The 13,112-nt window shown below is 40.7% G+C and overlaps 1 protein-coding gene across 2 annotated transcripts in view; it reads right to left on the bottom strand.

The window, feature by feature from the left end:
* Positions 1–1,254: 1,254 nt before the first annotated feature.
* The window catches only part of cfap299 (cilia and flagella associated protein 299), a 75,989-nt gene continuing 64,131 nt past the window's right edge, over positions 1,255–13,112 (bottom strand). The window contains exons 5-6 of one of the 2 annotated variants that reach the window (XM_017430820.3): positions 6,626–6,755; positions 1,255–3,679 (exon numbers count right to left, since the gene is read on the bottom strand). In XM_017430820.3, coding sequence (XP_017286309.1) covers positions 3,587–3,679; positions 6,626–6,755 — 223 coding nt within the window. In that variant the 3' untranslated portion in view covers positions 1,255–3,586. Of the gene's footprint in view, positions 3,680–6,625; positions 6,756–8,489; positions 9,451–13,112 lie in introns of those variants that run through there. The other variant, XM_025009246.2, reaches the window with a different exon arrangement.

The raw sequence follows: 13,112 nt of genomic DNA, 5'->3' as shown, positions 1-13,112 counted from the left end.
GTCACAGTGACATTTTTAAGACTTATTTAAGTTTCAAACTTTATTTTTTTTTATTTTTGATTGACTGAAGCAAATTTAAAGGAAGTAAAGCGGAAGTCCACCCTCTTTGAAAACTGTGGTTTTAGATGTCAGGACATGAAAACATTAATCTGGTCTTTACCAGGTTCTAAAAGGACTTAAATCTAACCTCACCATGGATCCCACCGTGTCATTATTTATTAAACAAAAACAAAACTTTAAACTGGGTCCAGCCCCTGATCCAGTCCTGCTGCATCATGACCCGGTTTGGTCCAAACTTCAGCTGTCGGACAGACGGCCTCACATCTGACTCCAGAATCAGCCCAAACCATCAGCCCTCCACCACCGTGCTGACAGCTGCAGTGCATTCTGGGTAAACATCTGTCCTCTGGTCTGCAGAGGAGCCCAAACCATCAGCCCTCCACCACCGTGCTGACAGCTGCAGTGCATTCTGGGTAAACATCTGTCCTCTGGTCTGGTTCTGGCCCAGAAGTCTTGTGGTTCCTTCAAGTCGAGCTGTCATGTTGTTTTTAGAGAGAAGAGGCTTTAACCTTTGACCTTTGACCTGCTAACTGAGGCCTGTAGAGTCTCTGAGCACTGCACAGTCTGACCTTCAGGGGGAAGATCAGCAGCTGTCTAATCTTTCTCTCTGTAGAATGATGGACTCTAAATGACCTTTGGCCCTTCCCAGACTGATGGGCAGCAGCTTCTCTGAGGTCATTGCTGATGTCTTTCCGCCCGGGCGTTGTGTTAACACACACCTGGAGCTCCAGAGCTGCAGAACCTGCTGCGTTTCCAGAGGTGGTCCCTCTGATGCTGATCGGTTCCTCAGCAGCTCCTGATCCTGAGGAAGCAGCCGGGCTGGAACCAGTTTTTTACTCAAGGTTGAACTTTTTGTTTTTGCTTAATAAAAAAAATGAGACGGTGTAATCTGTTTTTGTTCGAATGAGGTTAGAGTTGAATAATTTTAGAACCTGGTAAAGAGCAGATCAGTTTTATTCTGTCCTGATACGTAAAACCTCAGAACTGAAAGAGGCTGGACTTTTCTTTTTTCCATGATGACAAAAACCACATAGATTTAAAAGTTTTAAAATGTTGCTTTTTGTAATTTCTTCTCATAACGTTCTTTCAATAACACTCATTTGTCACAGGCACAGATCTAATTTATTTTTTCTTAAACATAAAGATTCACACTGACAAAGACATCCCTAAACCAACACTCTCATTCTCCGGAACCCAAAGGCTTCAAGTCGCCACATATTGTTTTAATGAGGAGCCGGCTCAGTCAAAACAAGCAAACAGATGCAGTCAATGAAAAGTTCTTCTGGTATCAAGATGGCTCGGGCCACATTTAGATGTTTGTCAGAATAAACTAATTTGTTTGAACCATGTGACTTTCAGTAAAACGGTCAGAGGGAAACAGAAGAAAGAAATATGGCAGCTGCAGTGTTAGTTTAAGAGAATTATTCAGCAGTTTGAGAAATCAGCTTGTTTACTTTGTTGTGGAGAAATTGATGAGTAGATTGAAACAAGTAGCCCCCGCTTATAAACTCACAACTTTGATTTTTGTTTGGATCAAAAACACAAAATACAACTTGTTGAACATCTGTTCCGCAGTTTTTATTGGTGAGCTGTTTCCAAACTGAGCTGGCTGGATCCGTCTAATTGGTTCCCCTCAAAGACAAGAAAAAACCATTCTGGTGCAAAATAAGTATAGGCACAAAAATATTTGCAGTGGCACCCAGAATGAGTCAGAATGCTGCTGCTGGCAGGGAGCTGTGATGGGAAATACCAAAGCAAATGAATGCAGTAAGGTGAAAGTGACTGTGTTTGCAAATCAGGCTCAGATGGTTTTGATGGAAATGAATCTCCGAGTCAAGAAAAGGTTTCGCAGCAGAAATACGGCGAGGAAGACGGCAGCCTTCATTTGTGTAGAAGCCAGAAAAAAGGAAATAATCTTACAAAATACATGTTAAGACTGGCTCACACTGTGCATTTTTAAAAATCCTAAAAAAATTCCACATGCTGCACTGTGTGGGCTAATTCTAAAGCCTTAACTGTAAATTATTTCCTCCACAGGTTAAAAACATGCATGTTAGGCTGCCTTCAGGCCCAGGCCTCATTTGAAAAAGAGATCTGAGATCTCAGTGGGACTTATCTGGTTAGATAAAGGTTAATAAATAAAATGTCCCACTGTAAAACATCAAATTTACTTTCTGTTGGCTGTATGCTTTCTTGCAGCAGCAGAATCAAATATGCTACAAACATGACAGGAATACCAGTCCAACAATTACCAAGAAGGAATGCATATCGCCCGCCGCCTTCCGTTCCAGAGCTTTGAGCTAAAACCATCTCACGATGAAAAGGAGAGGAGTTATAGCTGTTTGGTCAAACCTTGTTTCTCATGAAAGATCTCACAAGCTGTGCTAGCTTCCCAAATATGTGTTGAGGATCATTCCCAGCTACTACCACCCCAAATTATAGCTCAATATCTGTAAAATGAACTGAGTTAAAGCCAAGTAATCAGTTCTAGATGTACAGAAAATGATTACTTTGTTTATCAGTTATTTTGCTAACATGACAGACACAGATGGACTAAACCATTATTGCCTTTTTGCTTTTAGTGACATAAATAATCACTGGACTGAACTCTTTTTATTTAAATTCAGATCCTAAAAAGAGGAAGAGGAGGAAAAAGTGAAACATTTTATTCTGATGAACGTCTGAGCTCGTCTGATTCCAGCTCAGACATTTTCTCCCTAACGTTTGCATTTTATATCTAAATGAATTATTAAAAAAAATCTGAGTTTGGTTACTTTAATGAAAGTGCCCCTCACTCCTATAAGACTCCACATGACACATGTGATTGAAAACAGCAAAGAGGCTGTAATTTGTTACACATAATCTTATTTATTTGATTGATTTCTACCATCTGTTTCAGCTACGAAAGCAAAAAGTAAACTTCTTCAAATTTCAAAAGAAATTCAATTGCAGATTATCTGTAGAGTAGTGCTGCATTAAAGCATGTCAGCGAATGACTAATATGTAAATGATAGAGCACTTTGATGTCCTGCACGCTGCACCTTAGATCTGGGAACATGAGGAATGCTTTAAGCCCATTACCCACTCTTCCAGTCCAATTGGAGCTACCGCAGCCTGGGGGAGGACATAAAAGCAACCGCCATCATCTTTCAAAGCTCTTACGCCTTTAATTTGTTTAGACAAACAGCCCAAAACATGTTAGGCCAAACGGTGGATGAGCCTGGGGTCCCTGAGCAGGTTCCTGCCCCTAACTCAGGCTTGTGGAAACAAAACGGAAAAGGAACAGAAAGCAAAGTAAAATGTTAAAGCTCGGGCTGTTTGTAAGGAAACCTCCCAGCTGTCACACCAGTCCATCCAGTTCTTCCTCTGGGAGTCCTCAGTTTAAAGCTGTTTTAAATCTGCAGCACCTCCACCCAGATGACATCCCAGATATGAAGGAAACAGTTTGCAAATGAGGGTGCAACTCCAGCGACCCGGTCCGATACGTGCCGCATGCACCACGTGTGTCAGCGGTACATTCTGAAGCTTAGACGGCTCTGACGCTGTGGTCGAAGAGGACGACGTGGATGTAGAGGTCGGACTGCAGGAGCGTCCTGCTGGAGGCCTCACCGGGACCGGACTGAAACCCAGCAGAGAGTGAGAGCGGCTGAGGAGCTTTTCAAACCAATCAGTTCACACCAAACAAGAGGAAATCCATATTCTGTGAAAATGCGAGTGGATGCTGAAAGAAGCAAGGCTAGCTAAAAGCTAAAAGCAGCATAGGAAGACAAAAACGGAGACAGTAGCTCAGGGGTCTCCAATCCTGGTCCTCAGGGCCACCATCCTGCAGGTTTTCCTTGTTTCCCTGCACCAACACATCTGATTCAGTGGTTAAATTATCTCTTCCTGTTCTGCAGAAGCCTGTTAATCACCCATTGATTCAGATCAGGTGTGTTGGAGCAGAGAAACAAGTAAAACCTGCAGGATGGTGGTCCTCCAGGACCAGGATTGGACACCCCTGCAGTAACTAAAGCAGGTTTTTTGAAGCAAGAATTAAAGAGATCTCAATGGATTTCTATGGGGAAAAATTATAAATAAAGTTAAATATTTTGAGAAGCATTAAAGTTACAGAAACCAAAAGTCATCTGCATGGCTAAAATAGCACAAAGCATGCAGACGTAGTCAGCCTGCAAAAATAAAAAAAACAGGAACACAACAGTGTGAACGCTGAATCAGCATTCATGCTGCGTAAATCTTAAATCTGCCTGTGACATTTCTGACATGGATTTACAAAACTTAACAATAAATCAAGTTATTTTCATCTTTTCTGGACTCAGACTAGCATCTTACGTCAAACCTCCCTTCCCACAGGAACGAAAAATCAAAAAAGCTACAAGACGCCAAAAGTAACACGGAGCCAATCTGTGGTCCAGAAATGCCAATTAAACCCATTCCTTTTACACAGAATCATTAGATTAATTAGGCTCGTCACATTAAACGTGAAAATCGTCCAATAAAAAAATAAAACGGCTTCCATGGAAGCAGCTTGTTAGCGACGGAGCTGCAGGTGCGTTAAACAGGAAACGCAGCACAATCTGACAGTAACTGTTTACCTGCTGGGATGTTTTCTGTAACTTTGATTGTCAAGGTCGACACAACCCCCCAACTAAGATGTGAAGTCACCTCCAGCTGGGAGCATTTATTCAAACCCGAGTGCTTCTGGTGGGCGTCTATCCTTCGGCTAACCATTACACTCAATTTACACTTTTACCTCAAACACACTTGTGGGTGTCGTAATAAGTGAGGCAGTCTTCATTTGTTTGAAGGAGCTTCAGTAGAAAACGTTGGAGAAAAAAAGACTTCATTACAAAAAGGCTGGTAAATGACAGGCTTCTATTTATCTGGAAACTAAAGACTTGTCATTAATGCTCACGTCATCTGAAATAAAAAAAAAACTGGGTCTGTTCCGTTTTATGAGTTTCTTTTTTAGTTTCACTCAGCCAAACCAGCCAAACCATCGCCATCACTGAGATATGACAACCCCTCCACCTCCGGCCCACTCGTTTGGCGGCGCGTGGTCACGGTATAACAGGAGCAGAAAAATAAACTCTCCAAAATGTGGTTACATTTAGCTCAAATCTTTAAGGTTAATCTGCAGCTCAGGGGAGCAGCTAGGGCTCTAAGAGAGGATTAAAGACTAGATGTTTCTGCTCCGTGCCATGGTAATCTGGGCTGAGCCGAGCTGGGTTTCTGGGCCTACGGGGTGGTTTGATGTGTCTGGCTTCCTGTGCCTCGGCTTGTGTTTTTAATAGACAGCCTGGTCGGGGTGGGGCTCGACCACAGCAAGAACACTCTGCTGCCATTTTGGCGCTTGGCCTCAAACACGCAGTCCCCACAGCTCTGTCTGCAATTTCAAAATAGTTCAGCCCCACCGGCTACTTCCCTACCCCCCAGCAAAGAGGGGAAACTGGAGAGAAAATAAAAACCATCCCTGTCAGTCGTTATTTTTCCAGGGCCTCCGTCAGGCTGGGACCGTGGAGGAAGCACCTGTCTCGACCCCTTGATCCTCCGTTCTTTGTGCAGGTGGAAAGCAAATATCTTCTCCTCCCACTGACTTCTTTATTTCCCTCAGCCTCCAACCTGCTTTATTACAGCAGAGCCCCTCATCTAAACTTATATCTGATATCTGCGTGAAGCTTCAAACGGAAATCAGCAGGACAAAGTTGGAACATGAAGGTAATTTAACCACAATAAATAATTAGTTCGGCAAAGACAATCTGATATAGCTTTCAGGTTTATTTTCATAAACCAAGTGACTGTTTTAACTGTGTGTGCTGATTTAGCCTCAGACTGTTTTCCTGTTTTTTTGTTTGTTTTTGAATGTTTTTTGCATTTAAACTTCTGCACGTTTTGTTAATAAATCAAAACCTTCAGCTCATTCAGGACATGGGTGCTGTGACTTTTGTTTTCTGTGACTTTTAAACTTTTCAAAATATTTAAGTGAAGTCAGGTACAACCACAACAATCAGGTACAGAATCAAATACAGATAAAAACATCAACATCAAATATAGAAACACAGAAACAAAAACATCAATCATGTATAATCTAAATGAAATATGAGAATGAAATCAGGATAAAGTTAAAGCTGAACTAAACAACAATTAGGAATCTAACAATATCTCAAATATGAGCTAATATAAACTAAACTAAATGTACAGGAAGGCTAAATAAGCTAACATAAACTGAAACATGATAATGCTAACTTTATTTACAAATATTGTCCCCATAGAAAAAAACATGGAGATCTTTTTAATTCGTTCAAAAAACATGGTTCTCTTTGAAATCTGCTTCAGCAAACTGTGTTTTTGCAAGTTTTAGCTTCTAACAGTTACTTTCAATGTTTAGTGTTTACTTACCATTCTGCTACTTTCAGCTTTTAGCTAGCCTTTTGCTTATTTTGTCTATTAGCTAGTGTTTTGTTCCTTTTAGCTTTAAAAGCTTGATTTCAGCAGTCATTCAGCAGTCATTAGCTGAACAGCTAAAAGCAAAGCAGGACACCAGCAGCAGAAGAATAAAAAAACTTACCCAAGGATCCACGTTCAGAAGCTTTTTGTCCTTCTTGTTTTTAAAGAGAAGGCCGTTAGGGTCGTCATAAATCACCTCGAAGTTGGAGCTGGAGTTGGACGTGGACACCTGCGTCTTCCAGTTGTAGTAGCTGTAAATAAGAAGGGGACGTTACTGTTAGATGAACAGAATAAAGTCACTGAATAGGTCTGAAGATGCTCAAAAACATTTATGTGACTTTAACACATTTATAAATGTATTCATTGAACTGAAACAATAAAACAAATAACATTTAGGCTTGGTGGCTGGGAATGAAAGGATTGTTAACAACATGATATGATGGATATATGTGTGTCTCTTAGATAAAACCTAGCTGTGTGTGTGTGTGTGTGTGCTACGTGACGCTTTGCCTTTCTGCATTTCTGGCTCATTTTCATTTATAGGCTCACACAGCAGGAGGCTTTTTAATAACACACCAGCACCAATTTGAGGTTACAGCGTTTCATTTTCTACGGAAGACAAAAACTCAGAGCATTACTCAGCAATATTCAAGTTCAGGGTATAAAAAAAAAGAGGGAAGGAGAGCAACCTTCAGAGTTGTGTATCTTTAATCAGAGGACAGGAGGTTAAAAAGCTGTTTCCAATTTGATCCTCAGGACACTGTTTTAGATTTCACGAAAGCCAGGCAAGCATTAGACTAAAGCTGTGACTAATAAAGTAAAACCCAAGAATGGTTTGAATTTCAAAATAAATGGCTGATTAATTCACAGCATCCACTCCCAGTTCCATTGTACTTTTAGACTTTTATTTCCTAACATAAAGCAGAGAAATATCCTGCAACTCTGCAGCAGATTATAAGAGAAAAACACTTTTTGTGCATTAATTTTAAGATGGATTGATTTATTAGCATCAAGGTTTTGTAGTGGTAAAACTTTTTCATGTGGGAGTAAAACTAATCTTCCTTGAAGAGATGCATATCACTCTTTTTCATGCCAAAGTTTTAAACAAAGACCTCACCTAATCCGCTCTAGAGCACGTGTTGGGAATCACTCTGGGCTCACCATTCGTGTTGGTTAGCTGTGGTAGCCATCTTGAATTGAACTGACATAGAAAGTTAATGAGCTGTAGATGTACATCCAACGATTAGGTGACAGTTTCATTAAAATCCACCCAGTGTTACATGAGAAATTTTGATTATAGACGGAAGAACAATAACACAAAAACAACTACATGATGATGTTTTTCAGATTTGTCTGTTTGAGTCGTGGAAACTCTCAGACTGAGTAAAGTTGTGCTTTAGGGGCAGAAAAGCACCACTGTGAAGCTTCCTGCTCCAGTTGGTGGGTGAAACCATGTTGAAATTCAGAAAACTGGTGAGTTAAGGTAGAAATTGACGTTCTGTGCAGATGTTACTGACTTTCAACATTGCACAAAATGTACAAAATTAAATTAACTCGCTTACAGCCGACAGGTGACGACTGGGGTGGTGAGATATTTTTATTACAGGGGCAGCTGCCCCTTCATGCCACCCCCCTGGAACCGCCCCTGGAGATACAAGGTTTCTGCCTGACAGCAACAATATCTGTTCTTCATGACGAAACCTACGAGACCCGTTGAACGGTTTCAGGACATCGTGCTCACCTTGGTTCTGATTTCAGCCCATTTCAGCATCGAAGAGCGTTGAAAGGCAACAAGGAAACTGGAGACTCAAAACTGCTTTAGCTTTTATTTTTTATTATTTTTTAAAAAAGAAGCAAAGTCAGCGTTAAGTGGGGTCAGACTGAAACTTGGCGTTTTGTGTCTGTTTTAAATTCATCACACTGATTCAGAACAAAGAGATCAAAACATTTCAACTTTGTTTTACTTTTATTTTATTGTTCTGAAACTGAATACACTCATGTGAAGTACAGCAACTCCCTGTTTTGAAAAGCGATATGCACCATGGTATCATTTCTACAGAATAATATGTTCTTAGTTGTTATAGATCCTTAAAAATTTAATTATAAAATAAGGTCTTACAATGGCAGTTCTAAGAGAAGTTGGGATGCTGTCCAAAATAAATAAAAAAGAATACACACAACGCAATGATTTGCAAAAGTAACACAAAGACATTAGTGGGGTTTTTTTTCTTATTATGTGCTTGTTTTGAAACTGACAGAAGAAATGTGTTTAAAAAAAGATTTTGACAGGAGCATCAATGAGGTAAAACATTTAATTACTGCTTAGGTTACTTCTTAATGTTACAGACAGGCTGACAGTTTAAGAATGGGAATTGAGAATAAAAGAATAAATGTGTCTCCACATAACTTTTCATCATCTATGATAGAAAACAGACAGGATGCTGTAATGGAAATCCCTGGATGAGGTCAGGAGGACTTCTGAAAACCCGACTGTCAGCAGCTCATCGCTGCATTAAAAAAACGCTTGAAGTTGAAAACAAAAAACAACGATTTCTAAACAAGATCCAGAACGCCGCTGATTTTTCTGTTCTTGAATTCATTTTAATCAAAGCAGAAAGCTGGCCTCAGGTGTGATGAATCAGAAGAGATATGCCTTTCAGGACACCAGGAATGCACTGCCCTCCGAGCTAAAGAGGAGATGGATCGTTCCACCTGTTGGGACAGACTTTGAAACACGTTTTTCACTGTGAGCTGAAGCACCGAGACTTTCCTTCAAACTGCACAACCAACATCTCACTGTGTCAGAGAGGAATCCGGTTCAGGAGGAGAAAAGACATGTTGGGTTTCTGTGACCATCACTGCATCCTTGTCTGTCTCTGTGTGTCCCTGAGTTGGACAGGTGACCAGTCCAGGGTATCCCCCTGCTGCAGGTAGGCTTCCCGTGACCTAACGTGGAAAAGCAGGTAAATAAAACGGATGAATGGATGGTTCCTGGTTTCGTTTCCAGATTACGGGGTTCACGTTCTGCCTGCAGGGAGGTCCATACCTCTCATCGCTTTCGTTGTAGACCAGGAGAACTGCACTGGGGGGGAATTTATTACCTTTCAAAATAATTAAATTCAGTTTGTTAACCTCTGGATGTGCAGCACCATCTGGTCTATAATCACAAGGTTTTCTTTTCTGCATGTGCATCAGTTCTGATGAACTTTTTTTCAACAGAATCGGACACCCATTACTGTCATACCCTCATTACTCCTCAGACACAATTACCACCAAAGACAATAAATATTTCAAGCTAAATGCATGTCACCAACAGCGCTGAGCTTTGAGACAGTTATTTACATAAATATGGCAGGTTTTCCACTAAATCTATGCCTAATAGCTCGTTTAAATGTGAGCAAACTACGACTCTGTTTGGTCGGCAGCACAGTTTGTAGCACAAGTCTTCCTTAGCAAGAGTTTTGATGTGCAAAATCCTAATTTGCGCCAGTAAAAGATAACACAATTGCTGCCATGAATTAAATACAAAAATAGCAAAAAAAGTGGGATTTTCTGCAGCACCCAGGTCTTTGGGAAATGAGATAAAACTTATTGTACAGGCCAACCTTGGTAAAGATCCAAACCAAACGTCACACAGCTAACAGCTTTTAAATGTTGTTACAGAACATGACAAGTAATAAATAACCCTTCTGTTGTACAGCGCTGTAATCCCCAGGCAGTTGTGATCTTTTTTTTTTTGTGGTTCTAATCATGAGCTGTTAACATTTTTCCTAACAAAACTCCACACGTCACACTGAGAGCTTTGGATCGTCCCCAGTTTGAGTTTGCAGTCCCACAACAAAGCAGGACCCTGGGGAGAGGCGCTCTGCGTAAATCTGAGAGCAGAAACGTTGTGTTGGGCAGCTGAATGCACATATTTACAGCTCGCCGCTGCAGCGAGCTGTAAATACGGGACCACGGCGTAGTGGAACGCTGCCAGCATTCTTCAGGCTGTATTTCACTCGCTGTGATGTTTTACTGCAGCTAATATGTGAGTAATAGCAGATATACAGCATTAATGACCCACATTATGTCAGAAACATATATTAATGTTTGCATTTACGGCGCATGAACCCCATAACTTTTTTAATATTTAGTTTTTTTGGTTTCTGTCAGGATGTTTTTCTGTTTAAGAGGTAATCTCCGGTGACACGTAAAACCTGTCCACAAACACCCATCTGCATTTGAGCCATAAAAATACATTATCCCTGCAACATATTCCTCTTCCTTGTTACAAATTACAAGAGAAGTTACAGTCTAAGAATGTGGTTCCCAAAGTTAGGGTCAGGACCCCTGCTTTTGTACCACAATTGTTATAAAAATAGCAGTAATAAATTGATTTAAAAAATACTTTAATTGTTGGTTTGTATCCTTATGTTTTGGCTTTGTAGTGACGTTTTCAGTGATGTTTGAACACCTCAAGCACTTAAAAAAATAAGAATTGGCCAACGGGTGGCTCAGTGGGACAGTGGTTAGAGCCATCGTCTCACAGCAAGAACGTCACAGGTTAAGGTTAGTTTTCTCCTTTATCTTTACGTGGACCAGTGATGGACTGGAGACCTGTCCAGGTGTCCCCCAGGTGTCCCCCACCTGTCGCATAGTGACTGCTGGAGATAACCATCAGCTCCCCGCGACCCAGAAAGGAGAGGCTAAAGAAGATGAACGGATGGATGGAAATCGGTCAAATAAAAGCTACGAATAAGAACAAAAATCTTAGTTAATAATTAAAGGAATTTATTGCTAATATCTGATTAATATACCTTCTCTAACTGCTTACTTGTACTTTTGTTTTTTAAGGCTCAACCAGAAGTTAGTTCATTTTTTTGTCCTCTATTGCTGTCTCCTTCCTGTTGGTCCTAATTTGGACTCCTCTGAAGGATTGTGACAGCTGAATAGATCTGCTGGAGCACATGTCTTCGAAGTTGCTCTTTGATTAGATTTAGGCATCAAACCCACGTGGTTCGGTTAGTTTGCACTGGGAGTCAGCCTGTAAAACGAACCCTCTCACAATCTTCGTTCAGCGTTAAACATCTCCTGCTTTCCTGATCTAAACTCAAAGCAAATGATGACCACCTGATGCTAGTATGAAAGAAAAAAACTCTCTCTGGAATGTATTACTTTAAAATTTATGCAAAACAAAACAAATCAATTCAGGAATGGGGCTGTGTAATTCTCTAATGATTAAGAATTGAAAGATCTGCATCATTTCTACTTTATTTGCTCAAGCTAGGCTAGAGACACGACAGACTGATTTTACCTAATCTGTCCACTTCCATCATGTGTCTACGAGGAGTGATTTTAGAAAACGTGACACTGAATACTTTCTGATGTTTCAGCTATCGGTCAACCATTTCCTGCAGCTGTCAGCTTCCTCCCCAGGAAGTTCAGACCCTGTTCGCCTCCAAACAGACTGAGCCGTGCAGGGAAATACACTGATGCATAAAATTACAAGGTATGACAAAACCGGAGGTCTGGTATTTTTTTGTCCCAGCTGCCAACAGAACCGAGTAAAGCAGGTTCAGAATAGATTGTTGCCGTGCTCAAATTATAAAATACAAATTGAAGTAAAGTAAGATGAAAAACACATGATCTGAGCCTCGTTTTTAGACAGCCTTCTCGTTGTAAATTAGATCTGACACCGTTTCAGAGACTATTTATACCAAAACGCCATGCAACAATTAACATTTTTTTGGTAAGCCGCTTTTATTCCACAGTAAACCACTTACATCTGAAAGAGAAATGTGAGATATTTTAACGCTGAACATGAAAAAGAAACTTTTTCTGAAGCCGTGACGAAAATGTGGTCCACATGGCGTTTGAATGTGTTTATTGGACCCACGTCCCTTTCTGTCCTATACGAACGGTCACCAGGGTGACTAACGTCACAGTCGGTGCACATTTGGTCACAGAGAAAGCTTCAGCAGATGGATGGCACCACACCCAAACACATAAACCTGTTAAAAAAAAAGGCTGGGAACCTGGATTTTTGGTGGAAACTATGACAGTGCTCTCTGCTCTGGTTCCTGGTGCGCGATGCGTTTACCATGACTGTGACATGTGGACGCCGTTCCTTCACTTTCCATGGTTACTGTGCTCGGCTCTATTGTTATCTCCAGGCGGTCCTTTTCCACCCTAACGTCAACAGTCTCGTTATAAGGCTCTGAGGAGTTGCATTCTGAACCAAGGGTCATATATACTGAGACACAAAAACAGCAAACAGCTTTTTGTTCAGCTGTGTGTTGTTGTTTTCTTGTATAAGTGCAGTATATGTCAGTCCCTCCAGGATTTCGCGGGCATTTTTTGTGATTGTTGCGGGCTAAAATGCCTGATTTCGCGGGGCATTTTCCTAAAAGTTGCGTGTTTTTTTTTAACTAAAATCAATAAACAACCATAACTTTTAATATATAAACCAAAAATACTTCCTAGTTTTGTAAGATAATTACCAACAAACATTGACATTCTCAAAAGGTGCTTTATTTGAGAACTTTGAGAGCTTCTAAACTGACATTCATGACCATTTCTGGATTGTCCCTCGTCTGCAGCTCTCCTCACATGTTTTGCAGACACAA

The sequence above is a fragment of the Kryptolebias marmoratus genome, linkage group LG1, assembly GCF_001649575.2.
Source record: "Kryptolebias marmoratus isolate JLee-2015 linkage group LG1, ASM164957v2, whole genome shotgun sequence".
NCBI lineage: Eukaryota > Metazoa > Chordata > Actinopteri > Cyprinodontiformes > Rivulidae > Kryptolebias > Kryptolebias marmoratus.
The sequence above is the reverse complement of the archived record's forward strand: the minus strand, read 5'-3'. Positions and strand labels throughout refer to the sequence as shown.